Source organism: Bos javanicus, chromosome 19 (genome assembly GCF_032452875.1).
Source record: "Bos javanicus breed banteng chromosome 19, ARS-OSU_banteng_1.0, whole genome shotgun sequence".
In the NCBI taxonomy this organism is placed as follows: domain Eukaryota; kingdom Metazoa; phylum Chordata; class Mammalia; order Artiodactyla; family Bovidae; genus Bos; species Bos javanicus.
The window spans coordinates 57052424-57075452 of record NC_083886.1 but is presented as its reverse complement, the minus strand read 5'-3'; the positions used below and the strand labels follow the sequence as shown (position 1 = coordinate 57075452).

General features: G+C 57.7%; 2 protein-coding genes across 10 annotated transcripts; one reads left to right on the top strand and one right to left on the bottom strand.

Moving 5' to 3' along the window:
• Positions 1 to 741: 741 nt before the first annotated feature.
• ZACN (zinc activated ion channel) lies at positions 742 to 4155 on the top strand. The gene is made up of 9 exons (XM_061389887.1): positions 742 to 822; positions 883 to 1038; positions 1177 to 1221; positions 1367 to 1473; positions 1701 to 1870; positions 2517 to 2641; positions 2755 to 2962; positions 3110 to 3274; positions 3893 to 4155. Exons 1-9 carry the CDS (start codon positions 742 to 744, stop codon positions 4081 to 4083), a joined length of 1248 nt encoding a protein of 415 aa, XP_061245871.1. The 3' UTR covers positions 4084 to 4155.
• EXOC7 (exocyst complex component 7) lies at positions 2250 to 22614 on the bottom strand. 9 transcript variants are annotated; one of them, XR_009731491.1, is made up of 22 exons: positions 22423 to 22569; positions 22175 to 22240; positions 20628 to 20812; positions 20345 to 20450; positions 18112 to 18334; positions 15530 to 15697; positions 12607 to 12699; positions 11653 to 11721; positions 10522 to 10667; positions 10120 to 10272; positions 9783 to 9881; positions 9359 to 9421; positions 9026 to 9092; positions 8260 to 8298; positions 7461 to 7526; positions 7052 to 7172; positions 6740 to 6835; positions 5910 to 5973; positions 5668 to 5709; positions 5428 to 5561; positions 5019 to 5180; positions 2250 to 4007 (listed from the first exon to the last, which is right to left on the bottom strand). XR_009731491.1 is itself a non-coding variant. In XM_061392773.1 (21 exons), exons 1-21 carry the CDS (start codon positions 22480 to 22482, stop codon positions 5078 to 5080), a joined length of 2163 nt encoding a protein of 720 aa, XP_061248757.1. In that variant the 5' UTR covers positions 22483 to 22569; the 3' UTR covers positions 5007 to 5077. The 9 variants fall into 9 exon arrangements, 8 of the variants coding, with proteins under 8 accessions (XP_061248757.1, XP_061248758.1, XP_061248759.1 ...); XM_061392773.1 differs by lacking the exon at positions 2250 to 4007 and having other exon boundaries at positions 5007 to 5180; XM_061392774.1 differs by lacking the exons at positions 2250 to 4007; positions 8260 to 8298 and having other exon boundaries at positions 5007 to 5180.
• Positions 22615 to 23029: the final 415 nt, after the last annotated feature.

The window sequence follows — 23029 nt, the reverse complement described above, 5'->3', positions numbered from 1 at the left end:
CCTTCCCTCCCTGCAGCTGTCTGGGACCTGGTCTCCAAGGCGGGTTTATCCTTAGGTTAGGAAAGTCACCCCCACAGCCATCAGTCCTGCTCTAGGGTACACAGTGGTGTTTCTAAGGCACTGCTGGCCTGGGGCAGCCTGAGAATCCTACAGGGAGCAGAAATACCCCAGGGGCTTTGGTCAGAAGCGAGCCCCTAGCTGTTCCCAGGTTTGCCCCACTTCTGGAGTCCTTGAGCCAAGGCCTTTGACATGAAATTAGTTGTTTGAGGAGAGGCAGGGAAACCCTCAAGGGTGTGCCACCTTCACATGGCTGGGCACAGAGCGCTGTGGTAAGGGTTTGGGTGCTTAGCCAGGCAAGTGCCTGCTGTGGAAACCCAGGTTGCACCTGCCCAGATTGGAAGGACTTTGTCAGGGAAAGGTGTGTGTGTGTTTAGGCAGGGGTCCCATGCTTGCCTCGTCTGCTTGGTGAGTCTTGAATGTGAAAACTGGTTCCAGGTGGGGGAAATGGAGTGCAGGCCTGGAAGCCTGGGCAGATGCAAGTTGGGTGGGGCTGGGTCCTGAGCTTTGTCTTTCGGTGTTTGCGGAACCTGGGGTGCAGGTGTGCCGAGTCTAAGGCTCCAGGGTCGTTGCCCAAAACAGCTGCCTCCAACCGACTGCCCAGTCTCCCAGAGAAGTGACTGAAATAGAGGTTGTAGCCTAGGCGCTGCTGCTCCATCCAGTCCCCCCGCATAGCCTCTCATGATGGCCCTGCGGCTCCTGCTGCATCTCACCTTCCTCGGGCTCGGAACCACTCAGCCTTTGGCTCAGCAGCAGGGCTTTAGCGTGCCGGCATTCGGTAGGTAGAGACCATAAGGCCTTGAGCTTTGGGATTTGGGTCCCAAGGCACAGGGTGACCTCGACCTCCACCCTTCAGACTGGCCATCCTCCTCCAACCTCAACTCACCCCAGGAGGTTCCGGACCTCATCCAGATTCCGAACAACGGAAGCAAGCCCCTGGTGGTGGATGTGCAGGTGTTCGTGTCCAACGTATTCAACGTGGTAAGTGTCCTGAGGACCCGGGGGGCCCCAAGAACTGAGCTGGAGATGGAACAGGGCTCAGCCTAGTGAACGCCAGGGTCTCCTGCCTTCTTGCCACAGTGCCCACCCCTGAGGTGACACGCTGTTCCCCTCCCCCAGGACATCCTTCGGTACACGGTGTCCTCCACATTGCTGCTTCGGCTGGTGAGCATCCATGGCGGGTGGGGGCTGAGGAAGGGAGAGACCCCTGTGAGTCCAGCACAGACGTACTGGCCTTTGTCAACCTGCTAAGCCCAGGGGCACATATACACGGACAGTGGGAGCCTTAGTAGCATCCTTGTGTCCCCAGTCCTGGCTGAACACACGCCTGGCCTTGAACTCAACTGGGCACCAGCGGAACCCAGTCATGCTGCCCTGGGATGTACTCTGGATGCCGAGACTCACTGTTCGGGAGGCGTAAGTGAGGCAGGGGTTGTTTTCCCTGGCACGGGCCAGGCGCAGCCTTGTCTATTACTCATCTGGAGCCGGGAGGTCCTCTTAATATCCCCCTCCTGGTGGCCCCGCCAGACCACCGTGCACTATGGTGCCCTACCTTCCAGAACCCCAAGGGCAGTGCGCAGCAGCTGGGAACGTGCTGGGGTCCCCCCACCTCCCCATTCTGAGGGGTGTCTGTCCCTCTGCAGCCTCTGGGTGAATTGGCAGGACAAGAGCCCGCAGGCCCGCGTAGACAGGGACGGCCACATCGAGTTCTACCTAGCCCTCACCACGGAGACCAACTGCGACTTTGAGCTCTTCCACTTCCCCAGGGACCAGAGCGACTGCCACCTCACCTTCTTCGCTTTCAGCAACACTGGTGCTGTGGGGGATGAGGGGAGAGGGGAGGGGAAGCCTCTGGCCCCCAGCAAACACCTGACCTGGGGGACCAGGCCTGGGGCCACACCCGGCCACCCCCCGGCTTAGGGGAGCTGGGCACGCTTCTTTCACTCCATATGTCCCACTCAAATAGCGGTCACATCTCCTGGTCCTCCCCTGCTGTAGGCTGTGGGCCCCTCGTCTTCTTCCCCCACCCCCAGAGCAACAGTTCTGGGCCGACAGCCAGGGCCAAACTGCACACTTGTGTCCAGCCCAGAGGCGCAGGCTGCTGCAGCCTCACTCCTGGAAACATCCTAGTATTTCAGGTGTGAGATGATATACCGGTGAGTGAGTCTGTGACCATGTCCCCTGCCCCTCTGTGAAGTGGTACAAAGTGCGTTTATTTTTACAATGAAAATTCACTTTATGAATCTGAGCTGGCCCTTCCTCCAAGTGGAGAAAACTTGGGGTATTGCAAAATCAGTTTGGAAAGCCCCTGGACAGACCAGCTTCCAAGTGTGCCCCCAGCAATCATCAGCGGGCTCCGCCGTCCCTGGCTCCAGTCCGTCCCTGCCCCTACTGCCAGGAAAGATGCAGGCACAGGGTCTTTCTTTCTGAGTTTACCGTTCTCACCCCTCCCCCTTCAGTGACGGAGCTGGAGTTCCAGGTCCACGCGGTGAACGAGATTGTGAGTGTCAAGAGGGAGTTCGTGGTTCAGGATCTGAAAACCCAAATCCCGCCCCAGCACCTGGTACCCTGCTTCCAGGTGACGGTGAGTTGGGAGATGGCTACCAAGGGTTGAGGGGGGCGTTGGGGATGCACAGTCAGAGGCCACGACCTCACTCTTCTATGCCCACCCCCTGGAATGCCCTGTCTTCCTTCCAGTTGCGCCTGCAGAACACAGCACTAAAGGCCATCTTAACCCTCCTGGTCCCTGGGGAGGCGCTGCTGTTGGCTGACCTTTGCGGGGGGCTGCTGCCCCTTCACACTGAGCGCATCGCCTACAAGGTGACCCTGCTTCTGAGCTACCTCGTCTTCCACTCCTCCCTGATACAGGCCCTGCCCAGCTCCTCCTCCTGTAACCCCCTGCTAGGTAAGGCCCTGCCCTTGCCGCTCTGTGCTGGGTCTGCCTCACTCTGCCCCCGCCTGCTGTCACCGGAGCCAGGGTGCCTCTGCTCAGGTCCCGGGGCCCGTGAGGCCAGGCCTGGCTCCTGACCCCTCTTCTCCACCCCCTCTCCAGTTTACTACTTCACCGTCCTGCTGCTGCTGCTCTTTGTCAGCACCACCGAGACTGTGCTGTTGACTGGGCTTCTGGCCCGGGGCAACCTCAGGGCAGACGACAGCCCCAGCCCAGCGCTGAATGGGGAGCAGCACGACCGCGGGAAGCCAGGGCCTAACCCTGAAGGTGGGCAGGGGCTGGGGCCCTTCCTGGGGGGGTGGAGGAGGAGGCCTAGGGGCAGAGCTGGCAGACTGAGGCTGCAGGTCACCGGGCTCTTTAGAGGTTCCTGCACCCTTCTCGGCTGGCTCTGCTGTCCGGACTCCACTGTGGCTGCACTCACAAGCAGCAGGTCTGGAGCAGGGAGCAGAACCAGTCGCCCTAAGCCCCAGTGACTTCAGATTCCCTGGGCTTCCCAGGTGGCACTGGGGGTATAGAGCCCACCTGCCAATGCAGGAGACATAAGAGACATGGGTTCAATCCCTGGGTCAGGAAGATCCTCTGGAGGAGAGTATGGCAACCCACTCCAGTATTCCTGCCTGGAGAATCCCATGGACAGAGGAGCCTGGAAGGCTACAGTCCATGGGGTCACAAAGAGTCAGACACGACTGAAGTGACTTAGTACAGGAAAACGCTATGCCTTGCACAGCCTCTCTCAGAGGGCATTTCTTCAACTCACGGTGATCTAGAAGGGGCCAGACCCGAATGTCCCTGATGAAGGGGGACACAGACTCGCACTCTGGGGTTCACCCTTGTGCACACGCAGAGCGTGCAGTACGTCTTCTTTTACTCTTCCTGTCCACACAGAAGCCCCTGGAGCAGGGAAGGGGTCCAGAAGGAGCTGGGCTGAGGCTGCTGACCGCATCTTCTTCCAGGTGTATGTGGTAGGGGTGGCGTGTAGCCAGTTCATCTTCATTGCACTCTGGATGTGGGCGACATGCAAGTCGGACCCAGCCCCTGGAGCGGCCTCACCCCACGGCGGGCAGCCCAGGCTGTAACAGGCAGGGCCTGGGGCTGCAGACCTGGGGGGCGAGGGCTGTGACGGGGCCTCTGGAGGGGGAGGGAGGTGGACTCTCCTCCCTCAGCCTGCAGGACCCCAGGGCACCCGAGCTCTCCTTCCTGTGAGCACGTAAGCAAGGAGTGTGGAATAAACACATCACCCCGGGGCAAGGGCGCCTCTGGGGTTTGTCTTTGTCGCGCTCAGCTGTTCACTTTCGTTGGAGTAGGTGGGGCCCCACCTCACATCCTGAGCCCCGCTCTGCTGCAGACTGCCTCACTACTGTCCACACAGCCTAACTGCTCCTTCGGCAAGCACTGCCACTTGGCCTCGGGCCAGGAGCGCTGGAGCCGCAGAGACAGGCCCGGACGGTCAGGACCCTTCTGTGAGCTCCGGCCAGTGCCCAGAGGGCAGGGAGAGCACTTCCACTCCAGCCACCAGGACGCACCTCGCGGGCAGAATTCCCCAGGCGGCAGAACTGTGGGGGTAAGGCAGGCATTCTCTGCACTGAGTCTGAGAGCAGTCCAACCCCCTTGCTTTTCTGCAGGGCCTGGGGCTGCGGTGTGGCCTGCTCCTCTGAGCCTGACCCTCAGGCCTGGGCTGAACAGCATTTTCCACCCCAGTCCCAAGCTGGCCTGGAAGCAGGGCTCCTCAGCCCTCCTCCTCCTGTCCCGTGAGGCAGCTGTGGGCACAGACCTCTGTCTGCCTTCTCTGTCTTTCTTGTCTTGAAGCCATCCTGTGGCTTCTGCAGGCTGTGGTCAGAGTGATGAACCCCAAGGTTCTGGGAGAGCGCTGCTTGGGTAGGGAATGGGGGCTGCGAGAGGAAGGGCAGACCAGGACTTGAGGACTCGGGGGTGGGGCTCCTGGCCGGGTGGCACAGCAAGGCCCCTGTCGCAAAGGATGCCACACTCACCCGGCCCAGAGGCAAGTCCACACCTGTTTATGTGTCCAGTAACACAGCTGCTCTGGCAGAGCCAGGCAGGGGCAGCGGCAGCTCAGGCCGAGGTGTCAAAGAGGCGATCGATCATGTCCCCCACCTGCTCCACGCGGTACTTGATGTACTTCTCTGGGTTCTTGGTGAAGGGCACGCTGCCATACCTGCCCAGGCGCTGAGGTCAGCAGGGGCAGGCCGAGCCCCTCCCCAGCTCTGCCTCAGCCTGAGGCCCTCCTAATGGGGTGCCCCTGAGTCATGTTTTGGTCTGGCCCCACACCAAAGCCATAGGCGCTGGGTCTGCCACCTGAACCCACCTCCCTCTCCCCACGTTTTCTCAAAGAAAAGAGCCCAGAGGTCCAGTTGGGGCAGAGGGGGAGCGTGGGGCTGGGAAGGCAGAGATGGAGGGCTCACCTGTTTAGAAAGGCCCCGTAGGTCTCCTTAACGATACTTTTCTGAGCTTGGCGGATCTTGTCCCTCTGTTCCGTGTCGGGAATCGCCCAGGCCTTCTGGATCTTGCACAACTCCTCAAGGCCATCGTTGAAGCCCTGGCCACCAACAGGGGGAAATAGCAGTGACCCAGAGACAAACGTTCGGGTCTGTGTTGCTACGGGAGCAGCATCAATCGACGGAGGGGAGAAGATCCTGACTTACCTTAAAACGCTCCTTGATCATCTGCCGCTCCTTGTCCCGAAGCTGGGGGGCCGGGGGAGATGGCAGACAAAGTGGAGCTCAGAGCAGAGGCGCCCTGCCCCTGGCTCCTTCCCTTCTGCCCTCGGGGCCACAGGCATCCCTGCTTTCTCATTCTGGTTGTTTATTTTTTTCCCAGAGAGACAACACAGAGCACCGTATCCACTAGCCATCCCTCCCCTCCCCAGCCCAAGCCTTCAGCCCACCTTGACTCCAGGCTGGACCACAGGTAGATTCTTCTCGGCAATGTAGTCAGTCACCTTTAGCCAACTGCCAGGCAGGGAGGGAAGCACAGGGCAGAAAAGGGACAGCCTCAGGCCCCTGCTTCCTTTCCTGGGGTTTTGTTTTTTTAAAAATCTCTTCATTTACTGGGGTAGGTGGTGAGGGCAGGGATCAGTTTGGGTCAAAACTGAGCAAAACACAGCAGAGATTCTTTTTTTCCCCCTTGGGAATAAAAATGTTCAAGCTGCTCGCTTTTAAAATTAAGGACAGGAAACCGAGCACTCAATAGATTGATCAAGCACTACCGACTGCACTTCATGTCGGCATCACGGCCGATTTAGATGGAGAAGCAGATGAGAAAGGAGGAGCAGCGCACAGACAAACAAGGAGGAAGAGGGAGATACAGCCACGGGGAAGAACCCCCGAAGGGAGAGAGACACACAGACTAAGAAACAGGAGGAGAGGACCAGAGACAGCCCGGAGAGCGGGGCTCAGCCGAGTTCAAGCGCCCCTGCGACCTGGCTCTTTGCTCGGTCAGAATGTTACCCACATCTCTGACAGTCAACCATTCTTAGCTGTCACCCTTGGCAGACTACCCTTGAACAGACTGGCAAAGCACCCCTTCCCTGCCAAGGAGTAGGGAGTGGGAGGGGGCTTCCCACCCGCCTACAAAAGTGATTAAAAAGCAGAGGATTGGGGTCCACTGGGCAGCAGTTCCCCACCACTGACCCCACTCTGACCGGGCCCAGCGTCCCCAGGCTCTAGGAAGGAAGCGTGAGTGGTGGGTACATAGGTCGGGGCGGGGGTTTCCCACCTGCGCTGGTAGGTCTGGATCTGCTGCTCGATGTGCTCCCGGTAGGAGCGCTCAGCAGTCTTCTGGGTCACAGCCACCAGCTGGATCAGCTCGGACCTGGGGTGGGAGCAGGCGGTAGAGGAGAGAGCGGAGGTCCAACAGGCTGCCGGCCTCCGCAGCAGCCCCGGTGGGGCCTGCCTCCCACCTCCCTGGGTCCTGGGCCCGCCAAGGGTGAAGGGGTGCCCTCCCCACTGGAACACCAGGGGGCACAGCCATCCCCAGGAGGCCGGGCAGAGGCAGCTGAGCCCCAGAGCAGCCCCCGCAGCCACTTACTTCTCCAGGGCCTTGAGGATGTAGTTGTAGTTGTTGTGCAGGAAGATGGCACTCAGAGCCGGGTCCTCATACACCTTGGATTTGCTCAGCAGGTTCAACTGCAGGTTGCCCAGGACTTTACCTGCACAGGGAAGGATGTGGTCACCTACCAACCACGGCAGTCTGATCCGCAAACCAACTCCCACTCGTTGCTCCTTGTCCCTCCCGGACCCAAGACCCCGCCAGACTTGGGAGCCCTTGGCCCACCCCCACAGCCCCCCAGCCAGAGGTTAGGTTGCAATTCTAAAGGTCGGGGCAGGGTGGGGGGCCCTCAGGAGCGGGGCCAGGACTAGCAGGAGCACACAAAGAGAAGGAAGGGAAGAGGCAGGAGGCCGGGCGCTGGGGCTGCTGGCTGGCGGGGACCACTCACAGATGTAGGTGCTCAGCAGACGCTTGCTGAACTCGGAGCTGTAGCTGGTGGCGGAGGAACTGGTCTCTGTGAGAGAAGAAGTCCTGTTACCGTGGCGGTGGCAGCAGCCAAGACCCTCTCTGGCCTCCCCTTGGCCCGGGGAGCAGCTAGGGAAACCCTGGGAGGGGCCTTCCTCGGGCAGAGCTGGGTATGTCCTGAGCTACGGGGCTCCCTTCCCGCTGAGGGGAGCGCTTCCTGGGACTCTTCTGCAATCTGGGGAGACCCCTCCATGGTCTTGGGTGGTGGGGTTAATGAGCTGACCCCCAAGGACCGGCAGGAAGACAGGCAGGATGGGCGTGGGGACAGCCCCTTCCCCCAACCCAAGCTGGGTGGTACCTACAAGGCCCATGTATCCCATTTATTAGCAGCAGAGTTTTAGAATAAGCCCCTGATAGCCTCTCCACCTTCTTCCCCACCACCCATAAGCTCCTCTACCAGACCAGAGGTGTCCTGCCCACACAGAGCAGAAGGCCAGGGGGTTGGGGAGTGGACAGGGTAGGAAGGGGACAGGGAGGTGCTGGACCAGCCTGAAGGGTGTAGTCAGGGTGCTGGGCACAGCAGGATGCTGTCTGCAGAAGCCCAGAGACAGAAACTGGTGGTCAGGGAGCTGAGGGGGTCAGGAGCACCCTGAAGGAACCCATGCCCCTCTGACCCTGCTCCAACTGGGGCCCTGAGCCTGTCCAGGGGCCTCTGTGCCCAGGGAACCTCACCCACGGGGCTTCAGAGAGGGAGGATGGGGCTGCCGAGCCCTGCTGCTTACCTCGGGGGTCTAAAGGAATATTGTATGTGTCCCCAAGAACTACGCAGTGAGAGGCAGTGCGCACAGAGGGGAAGGGGGGAGACAAAGGAGGGAGAAAGATGCAAAGTGCAAAACAGGTTAGAGACGGCCGCCACACCCGAGCCAAGCAGCCCACGCCCCTCGACGCCGGGACACAGACAGCAGGACAGCCCAGGTTGGACCCCCGCAGGCCAGGGACACACTGGGAAGTGGACATCAGGAGAACGACAGGCCAGAGGCTGCCCCCAGGATGCGGGGTACAGGGAAGGCCCAGGGCTGGGTCTCAGCGAGCGCCTCCCCACGTGCTGACTTCCCAACCCCGGTCACGGGAAGATACCAGGCTGGCCCTGAGAAGCCAGCCGAGCCCGCTCAGTGGGTCAGCGGTGTGAGACCAAGTAGGAGGACAGGCAACACAAGAGGAGGTGGGGAGATGCAGAAGGAGGGGGAGCGGGCAGGGAAGACACCTTCAGACAAGTGGGGTCTGCACTCCAGGGCGAGGACAGTGGAGGGAGCCGGGGGGACGGAGGCCAGGGCAGGAGGTCAGACCCCGCCCTCCTGATGCTGGGTCTGATGGCCCAAGAGGCTTGGGGGGGGAGGGTCCTGTCACAGGCCACAACTCCTTTCCACCCCCTAGGGTGGGGGGATCTCCTCACCCAGAGAGGAGGGTGCCCCCTGGGGGGGCTAACCCCACGTCTCCAGCCTGGAGGGAGGAATGGGGTGGGGGGCCCCGCTGGGAGGTGTCAAGTACCTTGGGAGGCCAGCATGGCGCCCGCCGTCTCCTGGAAGTCCAGAAGCTGCTGCAGGAAGAGGATGGCCTGTGTGGGGAGAAAATAGGGCCAAGAAGAAGGTCAAGGGCAGGACCCAAAGGCTGGATCAGCCCCCACGGTGCAGCCCCTCTGGCCATTCCAGGACAGGTGAGGGCAGGTGTCTGCCGGTGAAACAGCTGGCAGCAAACCTGCCACTTCACCCTGTGGGTCTGGCCTCCGGGGAAAGGCCCCGTCTGCAGGGGGTGCTCAGCGCCTCCCGCCCATCCTGCCACCTATGCCCCTCGCCCGCCCCAGGAGTCCCCGGCAGCACCTACGTTGCTCGTGAGCTCATGCACGGTGCCATCCTTGGGCATGTTGTATTCCTTGTCCGGGTCATTCTGTGGGACAGACAGCCTGAATCTCTGAGACAGCTCCTAAGGATGCCCCAGCCCACCCAGCACCTGTCTGTGGGCCCACAGCGCAACCTCCTGGCAGACACGCATCAGGACACCCCATCGGGCACAAACAAAAAAGCAAGAGGGACCTAAAGGAGCTTGATGCCTCGGGTGGGGGTCTCTGGGAAAGAAAGGGAGGCCCGTGGGTACTGACAGGAGACCAGCAGCACGGCTGGCCGGCTTCCCCGCAGGGCAGGCCCACCCCACTTGGAGGCCTGCTCTCAGGAGTTCCTGAGGCCGTTGGCAGTGGCCCTGCCTGCAGCCCCGCCGGCCGGCCTGGGTGGCGTGGACAGAGGAAGGGCACCTTGATGTTGTCGGCAAAGTCCTCCAGCGCTTTGGCTCCCACGGTCTCCATGGAGGTGATGAGGCTGGGCAGCTTGTTCTTGGTGCTGGCGGCCGTGCCCTGAGGATGTAGCCACATGGCTGCACAGGGCTCCAGAGCCCTGCTCCTTCCCAGCCCCCCGCCCCGGGGACTGTCTCTTCTCCTCACTCCCCCAAGAGCACCTCCACCCGCCCAGGGCCCCGGGGAAGCTGCTGCTGCCCCTCACTCTGAGCAGAGAATGCAGTTCTCCTGGGAGGCCCTGCTGGGCGGCGGGACTCCTCCTCCCGGCGTCCCCAAGGGCCCCCCTGCCCCCACGTACCTGGAGCACCTGGTCAAACTCAGGCTTGGTCTGCTTGAGGTGGCGCAGGATAGGGAAGACAGTGAGCACGGCTGAGAAGTCGTGGCGGATGATGGCCTTGCGGGCGGCCACCACAATGTTCTCGCCTTCGAGCATGAGCCCGTCCAGGGCGTCCTGAGAGAGTGGGGCAGGGGGAGGGCTCAGGGAAGGGGCAGCCAGCTGGCTCCCATGGCCGGTGAGGGCAGCCGGAAGGGTATGGGGGGCAGTGTGCCTCCGATCAGGACACATCACCCAGTTCAGAGGCCCCAGGATCAGGGTGGAGGAAGTGGCTGGAGTTAAGGGCTAGGAACCTGGCCCGGACTCAAGCTTCTGCAGGGACAGCTCTCACTTGGGGCATCTGGTCAAGGCGGGGCGGGGCCAGACCTGTATCAAAGAGTCGAAAGTCTTTTTCTGATGGTGCTCAGGGATGACGTCCGTCAGCAGCTGGTACTCGCTCTGGGCCAGCTTAACAAAGGCACTGACGCAGTGAATGTAGGCATCGGTTTCCACGTCCAGCATGTCATCTCTCCCTGGGGGGACAGCAGGGCCCCTGAGCTACTGGTTTGGGGTAGCCTCTCTCCCTGCTGGGGTGGGGGCCGTGAATCTCTCCAGCTCCTGGGCTGCAGCCAGATTGGCAGCAGATGGGAGGAAGACTGCTGGCAGAAAGCTGAGAGGACTCTAGCAGAGCCGCCAGGGTTTGAGGGGGAAAAAAAGGGGCTGAGTCCAGCCTTGGTCTGAGCTTCATTTTCAGCTCTGCTGTGGGCAGTACTATTGTCCCAGAGCGTCAGGTATGGGAGGTGTGGGGGAGATGGATTCAAGGACAAGAAGACCCCTCAGTTGACTTCCCGGAGAAGACACGTCTGAACCCAGACGGGGGATTTTGAACTGTACTGGGAAGACGACACTCAGGGATGGGCAAGAGGCAATATCCACCCCGAGGAGGCTGGCGCCATCTCAGAAGATGCTGGGCCTCTGAAGGCAGACACTGGCCTGGCCAGGCCTTCTGGAATGTATAAAAAGGCGGTGGGCTCTGGTCTATGAGGCTAGCTGACATGGGATCAAAGTTGGACAGCAGGCCACGTAAGCCCCAGAGAGGGAGGCTTGCTTGGTCGTCAGCTGCCCCGGGAGGAGCAGGGGGTCCCTCCACGGGACTGGAGGCTGGGGCAGTGGTGTCCGCAGGCAACCAGATGCTACGTGCCAAGGGACGGGCTCTGAGGGGGTCAGAGCCTTGGAGCTGCTGCTGGAGTCAGGTGCGGGCGCTCCCTACCCTCCAAGGGGCCGCCTGCAGCTTCTGCCCTCGGCCCAGGCCTGGAAAGCCCAGCCTGCACTCCCGTCTGGAGAGAGGCAGGGAGACCTAGTGCCCGAGAGAGAGAGAGAGGAGACCGGGGAGAGAGAGAGGCGAGTAGGCCTGGCTCGTCCTTGGAGCAGAGGCCGGCTGGGCAGCGGGAGCGGGCCCTTCCGGGGGTGGCCGGGAGTGCGGCGCTGGCGGCCCGCGGGCTGGGCTGCGGTACTCACCGGCCAGTGGCCCGGCCTTGTCGTTCAGGGCCTCGGACAGGTGCTTAACTCGGAAATCATGCTCGTGACCTAGCGAGACGTCAGCCGCAAACACAAGCAGCGTTTATCCAGGGGCGGGATGGCTGCCTCTTGGGTGGGGGGCAGGGGCTGAGAAGGAGCCCTCAATCTCCAGGGGGCGGATATGAGATGGGGTGTACGGACGGGGGCACTGGAGAGGGCTCTGAGCCCCTCCTCTGCCTCAGACCACCTTGGGAACAGCCGTTTCAAGCCTGACTTGCAGTGCCTGGACCGCCCTTGGGAGCCGGCTTCCCCAAACCCGGAGGCTGAGAAAGCTGTGAGGACCACAGAGGGTTTCTGAAGAGTTTCCGGCAGCTGCAGAAGGTCTGATGCTCAGCCCCAGGGGCTGTGTCTCACCGTATTTGGGGAGAGGTCCAGTTAGAGATATGTCACTGCCCAATGAATGGGGACAGGCTCCTTTTGTCCCCCAGGCTCATTGTTTTGAAGGCGGATCTGGTCCACCGGGGCAGGGCTGTCCCTCCTCTGATGGGAGACAGGGGGACACAGGCTGCGCACGCTCCCCCTTCTGAAGGTGGGGGGTGGCGGGGGGCAGCCAGCTTGGCCCTGCCACTGCTGGTCTGAGCGTGAAAGGGCTGCCCGTGACAGAGAACTTTCTCAGAGTTCAAAGGGGAGACAAGAAGGACAGAGACAGGATGGGGAGGGGGCGGGAAGCCTCCCGGGGGGCAGAGCCTCCGTCAGCCAGACAGGACTTGGCCAAGACCACAAAGGCTGCCCCCGAGCCAGCCAGCGGGGCTCAGTGGCCCCAGGGACCTCAGTTCCCCCCGCCCCTCTCAGGCTTGTGCCAGAAGCCCTCTGGGGGGTGGAGGCTCTGCCCTGCCACAGGAGTGGACACACAGTGGAGGAGGAGGGAACTGGAGAGGAACACGGGGTGATTACCTTCCAGAGGAATGAGGTTAGAGCCCCCCTTTTTCCCATCTAGACCATGCTGAGAATATTGTTTCAGAAGGTTCTGAGCCTTACGGATCGTCCCTGTCACCAGAGCCACACAGAGAGGAGACAAGAAGACCTAGGAAATGAGCGAGAGAAAACAGCAGCAGCCCTCCACCGAGCCCTCTCCCCCAGGCCTGCGCCCACCCCAGCAGTGAGCACGCCCGGACGGAGGAACGGAGCTGTTTCATTCCCCCAGGGGACTCCTGGTTCTGCCAGTGACCCTCGTGGTTCTGGGTCTGAGTTCATTTGAGGAAGTGCAGCGGGTGAAGGAGATGAGATGGGCAAAGATCCACCAGGAGAAGCCAAAAATTAAAAAAAACAGTACTGAGTGGCACTTGGATTATAGGCCCTGGGACAGAGGAGCAAGTCACAGAGCTCTTGAGCTCAGAAAGGGAGATCCTGGGGACACCTTGAGGCCCTTGGGTCCTCTCCCAAGGGCAGGCCGAGCTCTCCGGGCACGCTCAGTGCCAGAAGCAGCCAAGCAGCAGCCCACCGAAAGCAGGAGACCCAGGAGGTGGCGAAATGGGACTGGGCTTCCAGGGACAGCAGTGGGAGGCTTGGAGATCCAGAGGCAGAGTGGCCTGCACACCAGGGGAGGGACCCGAACCATCAGAGCTCTTGGGAATGACTCAAAAGCCGAGGAGAAGTTAACAGAGGCCACCACACAGACAGCTGGAGCGGGAGGGCCACAGGAAAGGGGGCATACTCTTGGCATTGGGGGAAAAAACCAACAGTTAGTATCACACGTGAGAACAATGACAACAACGCCGCGGTGCCCACAGCCTCTCGGGTCAGCTACCTCTACGGGAGTGAGACAGCTCAGGGAAGAACACGTGAAGGAAATAAAACAGCACTCAAAACGGATGTGTGCAGCGGCCTCGTCAACAAAGCTGGGGGCAGGGGAGGCACTGTGAGGGTAACTCGGGTCCCTCTCCCCTGGGGACTGCTGGATGCCCCCGGGCATCTCTGAACACAGGGAGGCTGCTTGGGTCCTGGCAGCTCCCCAAAAGGCTTGGGGAGGCGGGACATTTCTCTCTGTGCACACCAACCACAATTAGCTACTAACAATCGAGTTCGGGGTTCCGGTTCAGCATCTGTCTCGCCGTGTTCTCCTTCTTCAGCGAGCAGCCTCACTAATGAGCCAATTGGTTTCCTGCCCCACAGCCGAGCGGGAGCAGATGGGCCCACGCGGCCTTCAGGAGCCTCGCCAGCACGTCCACGTGGATGTGGGCTGGGGACACTGATCTGGCAGCCGCCATGCCCGTCAGGCACCCAACTACCTTGGACGATGCCGAGGTCAGTGTTTCATCACCCACCGCGCCTCCCAGCTTCGCTCCTCAAGAGCTGGGAACCACGTCCTGGGGGCCACGTCCTGTCTCCCTAGTTTCCGGCATCAGTTCTGAGCTCCCCCCATCCCCAGCTTCTGACAACTCTTGAAACCCCACAGAAACCAAAGGGACCCTCACAGCTACAGCCCTCCTTTCGGCAGGCTCGAAGTCAAGGCTGCTTTAGGTCCAGCGGGAGCACCAAGATCAGATCCCGGCTCCCCAGCAGGGCCAGCAGTGCTCCTGGATGCAGTCTGGGTCCTGGGGTGCCCGTCGGAGAAGAGACAGAGGGGAGGAGAGCGCAGGCCTGCCGAGGCCCAAGGAGCCCCACAGCCTCGCTGAGCCGAGGCACAGAGACGGACAGACCCGTGTGGCGGGCGGCTGTGGCCACACAGGCAGCCTTACTAGAGTCCCTGTTTGCGGCCAGTTCTCCCAGGGGGGCGGCCAGGACATCCACGCTGGAGGGGAAGGGCCCCCGGCTTCCCTCATGCCACGCCCACTGGTGCCCTGCCTGTGGGCAGCCTCTGCTCTGCCGTGTCTCCAAACCCTGAACAAAGGCCTGAGGAAGAGCGGGTTTTCAGGGCAACTGTGAACAGGCAACCCTGCTCCCTGAGGGGCAGGAAAGGAGAGCGCCGTCACGAAGGACGGTCCCACCAGTGCCTCTGGGCATGTGAGGCAACAGCAGCTGGACCAGGTGGGCTGAGGCAGAAGAAGCCCCTGGCCTCACTGGCTCTCTCTCTCCCTGGGGTCTGCAGTGGTCCCTCACCCCGGAAGACCCCAGCCTCTCGAGGGCAACACCTCTCAGCAGCTAGACACAACCAGGCTTGCCAAGCGGATGACACATCCAGAGGGCCACCGTTTACCTGGAGCACAGACTACGGGGCACTTGATGACGGGAAGAAGGCCAGACAGTGAGCTGCTCGCCCAGGACACCCACAGCCCAGGCCTCTCCCATCTCAACGACCCTCCCCCGACTCCCCACAGCTGGACACAAGCTTCGAGTGGAACCCAAAAGCCCAACTGTGTCCTTCGGCGAGGATGGCCTGGGATTTTTTTTTTTTTTTTTTCTGGATGGATGGATGGACTGTGAAAGAGTAAACTCTCCCCTCTCCACTTCCTAACCACGCGTCAGGTCAAGCGGCCTGGGCTTCCTGGAAGGTGAAGCCCGCCGTGCCTGCCCCTGTCCCATTCCACGGTTTTGGTGGCGGCAGCAGGCCTGGCCTTTCCACAAGATGACGGAGAGAGGCCGAGGGCGCCCAGCGAGTGGCTGCCCCGGCACCCGTCAGCCCGCCTCTCCAGGACTGTGACCCTCCGCTCCAAGGACCCTTATGCAGCCCCCGGACTCGTGAGAAAGGAGCTCACTGGACCAGGCTTTGCTGGGTGGGCAGACACCTGCTTTCTGTCCCGTGTACCTATGGTCAGGGGTACTGTGAGCACAAGCTCTACAGGGGCCGATGCGGCTCACCCTGGGGTGGGCCTGGGCAACCCAGGTCCCAGGTGGCCCTTGGGATGGTTCTGAGGTGGGCCGGCGGTGGGGGGCTCACCTGGCCGCTTGACCGGCTTCTTGGTGGGTGTGTCTTTCCTCTTGTTGGGGATGGCAGGGGAGTAGGGGACCCCGGAGGAAGAGCTGCTCTTCCGGAAATGCTCCTTCAGGCCTTTGATGGAGCGGTCCAGCTGGCTGGAGCGGATCTGGTAGTAGACGTTCATGAAATCTGAGGAAAGACGGGCGACAGCTGAGGTCCCTGCCCCTGGCCCAGGAGCCTCCCTCTCCCCTCCAGACACAGCTCCTCGGGGCAGCAGTGGGTACCTGCTATTGCTACCTGCGAACCTCTTCCTAGCAGCCCCCAGCGCAGCCTCATCCCAAATTAAACAAAGTCTTATGAGAGAAACTATCCCCCAACAGAACCAACAGTTGTGAGTTGTTTTGTTGTTGTTGTTTTTTTTTTTACTATGCCACACAGCATGTGGTTCTTGGTTCCCCGACCAAAGATCGAATCCGTGCTCCCTACAGTAGAATCAGAGTCCTAACCACTGGACCACCAGAGAGCTCCCTTTGAAAGTAATGTTTTTTAATTTTTTATTTTGTTTGTTTATTTTTGGCCACACCCCGAGGCTTGTGGGATCTTAGTTCCCAGACGGGGGATTGAACGCAGGCCTGTGGAACTGAAAGCAGAGTCCTAACCACTGGACTGCTAGGGAATTCCCGGTTAAGTTTTTTTTTTAGATAAAAAAAATACAAAGTTAACACCCAGCTTCAACTTGGTAAGAGGTCAAAGGATGTGATTTCTGGGTCGGGAAGATCCCCTGGAGAAGGGATAGGCTACCCACTCCAGTAATCTTGGGCTTCCCTGGTGGCTTGGTCAGTAAAGAATCTGCCTGCAATGCGGGAGACCCAGGTTCAATCCCTGACTCAGGAAGTCCTTCTCCCTGGAGAAGGAAATGGCAACCTACTCCAGTATTCTTGTCTAGATAATCCCATGGACAGAGGAGCCTGGTGAGGTAAAGTCCATGGGGTTGCAAAGAGTCGTACATGACTCCAGCGACTGAGCATGCAAAGGATGTGAGCAAGGTGTAGGCAGTAAAGAGACAAGAAGTGAAGTGAAGTGAAGTTGCTCAGTCGTGTCCGACTCTGCGACCCCATGGACTGTGGCCTGCCAGGTTCCTCCATCCATGGGATTTTCCAGGCAAGAATACTGGAATGGGTTGCCATTTCCTTCTCCAGGGGATCTTCCCAATCCAGGGATTGAACCCAGGTCTCCTGCGTTGTAGGCATCTGAGCCACCAGGGAAGTCCCAATAAATGTCAGCAAGTGAAAAAAATAGACCATTCTTTAGCTGTGAATGAAGTGAAAATTTAAAAGAATGAGAGGATCGTGACAGCCCAGTCAAATAGCTAAGATAAATGAAGTTAAGGAAGAATAAACAGCTGGAGGATTGTCGACGGTCAGTCCACTGGCCCCATCTGTCCGGAGAAGAACGTAAGATGGCAAGGTTACAGATCTGTTCAGACAGCTCTACCTGATAACTGCACCTTTGAGAAAATATCCCAAAGAACTTCCTAAATAAAAGACCAAGCAATGTAAGCATGTTCACTCCGGCACTTTATCAATACTGGAAAATTAGAAAAGAAAAAAGTCCAAATGAGTGAGGAAAAAAGATACAGATGCCACAGTACATTTCCGCAGCTCCGAACCAACGTGTAACTAGCATGCGAAATGGACCAAAGCACAGAGGTTCTGGCTGAAGGAGGCAGGGGGTCTGGAGGCATCCCCGGGCCTCCCTTATCCCAAGGGAGCCCCTGGATCGCTCCTGCCAACCCCTCGGCTCCCAGAGTGCAGTTTGTGAGCCACAGACAAGCCTGTGCGGTTGGTACAGGCAGCCCTGAGACCCGGCACCGCACAGTCCTCGAGAAGGAGGGGACAGTGGTAAGGCCCACTGGCAGCTTGGTGCGTGTACACACTACCAAAGGGAAGAAAAATGTGGAGGACTAAGCAGCTTGAAATTGAATATTCATTAGTTTTTAAAAATTTTTGTTTTAACTCAGGAGTTTTCTTTTAAAAATCCTGGGACAGGCCAAAGAAATGATGGGACCAACACACCACAGAATATTATGCAGCTGTCAAAAAGAATGAAGCAGATATACATGTACTGATATGGAATGCTCTCAAGGCATGTCACTAAGTTAAAAGCAAAAGCCAGAAAACAACTGTCAGAGAGGACAACTGTCCTTCCACCTGGGAACGAGGGGGCGATACGCACATAGTTACTCTCTCTCTCACACACATAAAGATTTTTTGGAAGGCTGTAAACAACCTCAACAGCACTCATCTTTGGGTCATGCTGTAGGCATCACAGAAGCGGGCAGGTGAACTTCTGCTTTCACCTAAAGCTTTCTGTGCTGTTTAAAAGTTTTGTAATTAATTGGGGGGAAAAAGGAAGAAACAGGAGAAAGGAAGGCATATAAAGAAACGGTTGGATTTGCTAGATTCCCAGTTTGACACACACGCTCGGGATTTATGGCTCACGTTGTCTCCTACTAAACTCTATCGAAGACATGCAAGTGGACTAAAGAAACGAAGGGGAGGCCTGCTCCCTCCGGCCTGCCACCAGCACCCGGGCCACCTCACCTTGGTTGCGGCCGTATTCCACCAGCCAGCGGGAGATGCGGACCACGTCGTGCAGCACGCTCTCGGGCAGGTGCTCCAGGGGCACCTCCTCCTGGAGCTCCAGGTCGTCCTCACCACCGATCAGATCCAGGATGAGCACCGGGGACACCACCTTGCTGTGCCGGGTCATCAGGCTGCGGAACTCGGACTCCAGCGACTCCTTCCCCCGTTCAAACAGCAGCTTCTATGGATGGAGGGAGGGCAGGGGGAAAGATGAGGGTCGGCAGCTGCTCCAGCACTCAGCTGGCCCTTGCCTCCCCATACCCTTCCTTTCCCTTCCTGCTTCTGGGTCCCAGCCCTCCTCTGCCTTCACTTCCTTTTTCCCAGAGAAGAAACGCTCGGAAGCCTTCCTGTATTCTTTCTTTCCCTTTTGTTCTCTTAAAATGTATGCTTGCAGGTGAAACCCAGAGTTTTACAAAAAGTAGGTGCTTACAGGTATCAGCTGATTATTTTCTCATTCCACCATTAATTTGTATTCTTGTTAGAAAAGGGTTTGTTAGAAACCCTTGTTAGAAAAGCAAAAGAAAAAAACATAAATTGGATGTCAAAAACTTATGTGCTGAAAATGATGCCATCAAAAAAGTGAAAAGAGGGGGACTTCCCGGACTGTCCAAGGCTTAAGACTCCATACTTCCACGGACGGAGGCAAGGGTTCAATCCCTGGCCAGGGAATTGAGATCCCGCATGCCGTGCTGTGAGCACTCCCCCACACCCCCCTCCAAAAAAAAAGTGAAAAGACGATCCATAAATTGAAGGGAAATATTTGCAAATCATGTATCTGATAAGTGATAGGTATTCAGAGCAGACAAGAGAATCAAAAATATACGCCCACACAAAAGTATGTACACAAGTGTTCACAGCAACACTGCTCGTAACCACCAAAAAGATGAATGGACAAACACGCTGTGGTAGATCCATTGAATGCAAGATAATTCAGCCCTACAATGGAGTGAAGTGCTGACACACGTTACCACACAGATGAACCTTGTGAACAGGCAATCTGAAAGCAGCTCGATTCAAAAGGTCACATATTGTGTGATTCCATTTACAGAAGTCCAGAACAGGCAAATGTACAAAGAAAACATGAGTGAGTACTAGTGGCGGGCAGAATGGGGAGGCGAGGGAAGAAGAGGGACTGCCAACGTGTTTCTTTTTACAGGGGATGAATATGTTATGACATTTGTTCCAGGGATGTTGCATGACTCGGGGATTGTTAAAACTACTAAATTACTGATTACTAAACTACTAAGCTTTATACTTCAGATGGGTAAAATTTTATTGGTATGTGAATTATATCTCAATAAAGATGCTTTAAAAATAGAGAGAAGTTGGAGTGTTTCTGCTTACTTGAAAAGTAAGTCCTCTAGGGTAAATGTGGAGTTGTCTGTTTTTTGTCTTCTCCTTCTCTAGCCCACCCCCACACCCAAGTTCTAGCACAGAGCTCTTCACTCTGTGATCTGAACTTGGAAGAGACCCTCAAGAACAAAGTTCTCCAACCCCTGATATTCCAGTCTCTGAGTCCAGGCTGCCCACTGATGGGCTGCAGTATACTGGTTATACCGGTGTGTCCCCTCCGGGTTACTAGTGTGACAATATACTGATCCTGTCAGCCTTCTGTGTAGCCAGGTGGCAATGGTTATACAACGTGAATGTCACTGAACTGTTCCCTTAAAGACGGTTAGAAGTGGTAATTTTTATATTCTGTATTTTTCACTATACTAAAAAAATACCCATGCATTTATAAAAATCAAATGTTAAATTTACATTTCACAGGTAACTTGTAATGTGTGTTCTCTGGTGGCTCAGTGGTAAAGAACCTGCCTGCCTATGCAGGAGATCTCTGGGTTGAGAAGATCGCCTGGAGAAGGACATGGCAACCCACTCCAGTATTCTTGCTTGGGAAATCCCATGGACAGAGGAGCCTGGCAGACTACAGTCCATGGGGTTGCAAAAGAGTCAGACACAACTCAGCAACTAAACAACAACTTATAATTTAGCTAAATTATTAAAATGCAATCAAAATGTATACCTGTAATTCCTGAAACAGAGATTTTAATGTCTATAGTATGTGCATAGTATTACATACTTCTCTTTATTTGACTATATTATCTTTTAGCTGGTTCAGTGTCAGTTATGAGACCCGGGCAGGGATTGGTGTCTGCCAACCTCTCACATCACTCTGCTGGCCCCTTACCACTTTGTTGAGCTCTGGGCTGTCTGGGCTATTGTCCTGGAAATACTCCACAGCCTTCTGAATCTTGGCCATGCTTCCCAGGTACTCCTCTAGCCTACCTGTGGGCCTGGAAAGAAGAAGAGCCACATCAGCCCGGGCAGATGGAAGATGAAGAGGAATGGTATTTGGAAATGGGAGAACAGAATTAACACAGGGGACTCCAGGCTTATACATATTCTACCCCCCTTCCAAAGCCTACTGGTCCAAGAGGCGTCAGGAATGTGACGCTCTGGCCCGAGCTCACCCTTCCCTGATGATCTTCTCAGTGTCACTGGCCACGTGGTAGTAGCTGATGACGTGGTCTAGACAGGACAGGGTCTTCTCGACATTCTCCTGCAGCCGCTGCAGGTTCTCCGTCTGCTTGTGCACGGGGATGATGGAGTTCTCCAGCTTCATAAGGCGACTCTCAAAGGATGACAGGATAGACACCTGCAGGGGCAAGCCCCGTGCTCTCAGGCCTCAGGGTTGTCCCAGCACTGCTTCGGCCCCCCAGCCAGGTCTTCGGCATTTGCTGTGGTTTTCTAGACAGTAGGCTCCAAGAGGAGAGGGAGAGGGTATACCTATTCCCCACTGTATCCCCAGGATCTACCACGTGCCTGGCAGATCGGAGGTGGCCCAAATAAACTGGCTGAAGTTTGATCTGAAGGCGAGGCAAGCATTATATTAACTCCTCAGAAAATCACCACAGGATGGCTTCCCTTCCACCCCTTAAAGCCAGATCTCAATTTATGTTCTCTCTGATGCTTTCCTAGACTGAACAGGAACTAGTTTCATACAGAGTAGCCTCAAATGCATTCCTGGTACCTTCAAACCTCCTCTCTCTAAGGCAATGGCACCCTACTCCAGTACTCTTGCCTGGAAAATCCCATGGACAGAGGAGCCTGGTGGGCTGCAGTCCATGGGGTCACTAAAGTCAGGCAAGACCAAGCGACTCCACTTTCACTTTCACGCATTGGAGAAGGAAATGGCAACCCACTCCAGTGCTCTTGCCTGGAGAATCCCAGGGACAGGGGAGCCTGGTGGGCTGCCATCTATGGGGTCACACAGAGTCGGACACGACTGAAGCGACTTAGCAGCAGCAGCAGCACTTGATGACTGTGTTACTGAATACATACCCACGTTTCTATCTACTACTCAGTTTGGGTTTTCCAGGCTCTTTTAGGAATAAGAAAGGAAGTTCATGTTTATTGAGTACCTATTGTATAGCAGATACCGTGCAAGAGGCATTTCCACGCATTAGCTTCTATGACCTTCACAGCTACATGGGAGATTAGCATCGTCTATTTTAGCAGAGGAGGTAACTGAAGCTCATAGTTACCTGTCAGGAGCCACACACAAATAAGTGGAGGGGCAAGGGCTAGATCCCACATCTGTCTGATTTCTGGCTCATTTTACCCCTCCGGCTATCTGGAGTGACAGCTGAGTCTCCCGCCCTCAGTAACCTCAGAAGTGGTAACCCCACCGGTGATACCCACACTTAAATTGAGGGTGACCCATGGCCAGTACCCAGCCCACTTAAGTCAGTCTCACTAAATGTTTGCAGAAGGAGAGAAAGAAGAATGGAGAACTCAGGCAGAAAGCAGAAATGTCGGGGGCTGCAGCATCCTCAGCGAAGGGGCAGGCAAGGGGAAGAGAGTGTAAGAGAAGTGTAACACTGTTGCTAGAGAAACCCAGACGTTACCACCCATCACCACCCAGGCCAGAAGCCTCGGGCTTTAGGTACCCAAACCCCTGGGTCGCAGGGTTCTCTCTCCAGCGTCTGGAGGCCCTCCCAGCTGAGGGGTTACTCACCATGTTCTTGGTGAGCTGGTCGCTCTTCTCCAGGCTGTCTCGGATGAAGGACAGCGTCTCCTCCTCCTGCAGAGAGAGGGGAGGACATCACCAGAAGCCAGAGACCACCGCATCCCGGCTCCACAGCCTCGCCCGGACCCGATTGCTTGGTACCCGGCCCCCTCCCACTCCTGCTACCTCCCTGAGTAGACGCCCGGCCCGGATCTCGGCCCCTTTCCTCACCTCCTTCCCCGCCTCCCCAGCCCCACCTGCTTCAGCTTGTCCTCGATCTCCCGCCGCCGGGCGGACGCCTCCTGCGGGGGGATCATGACTTCGACCCTCCCTGCGTGCGGCTCCCACAGCCCAGCGTCTCGCTTCCGAGGGCCCTCTCGGCTCCCGTCCCTGTCACACCCACTTCCGCCCGTGGCCCCCTCCCCGGGGCGCGCTTGCCGCCATATTTGGAGTGGCAGGCGGAAGTGCGCCTGCGTGGAACTAAGGGACAGGGGGACCCCGGCAGGTGGCCATCTTGGGTGTGGCGGGGAGGTGCACCCGGGTTTCACCTTGATGCGTGTTGCCACCCTCAGGTTCTTTAGCGGTGTTTTGTCCCGCAGCTGGCACAACAGTTACAGCTCACTTGCCGTCTTCGTGGCAAGGCTGACTCTTTTCACAAAGATTAATAACGAATTCGTTTGTCCGGATCCAGGCACAGATGGGGCGTTCCCCCGCAAAGCACAGCACAGAGCTTGTCACACAGCAGGCGCCTAATGTGTGCTCATTTAATGACTGAGGGACCTATGTAGTCGTGTCCCCCTTCGGCCCTAAAAGTTCTCACGGAATGCGCCCTGTGTGCAAGCCCTGGCCCGGGCAAAGAATGCT

Coding starts and splice junctions, on each gene's coding strand:
- ZACN (XM_061389887.1), top strand. CDS start 742: ATGGCCCTGCGGCTCCTGCTGCATCTCACCTTCCTCGGGCTCGGAACC. Junction 1,474..1,700: donor AGACTCACTGTTCGGGAGGC/GTAAGTGAGGCA, acceptor GTCCCTCTGCAG/CCTCTGGGTGAATTGGCAGG. Junction 2,963..3,109: donor CTCCTGTAACCCCCTGCTAG/GTAAGGCCCTGC, acceptor CCCCCTCTCCAG/TTTACTACTTCACCGTCCTG.
- EXOC7 (XM_061392773.1), bottom strand. CDS start 22,482: ATGATCCCCCCGCAGGAGGCGTCCGCCCGGCGGCGGGAGATCGAGGAC. Junction 15,698..18,111: donor GGAATACGGCCGCAACCAAG/GTGAGGTGGCCC, acceptor GTCTTTCCTCAG/ATTTCATGAACGTCTACTAC. Junction 7,527..8,259: donor TATTCCTTTAGACCCCCGAG/GTAAGCAGCAGG, acceptor CTTCTCTCACAG/AGACCAGTTCCTCCGCCACC.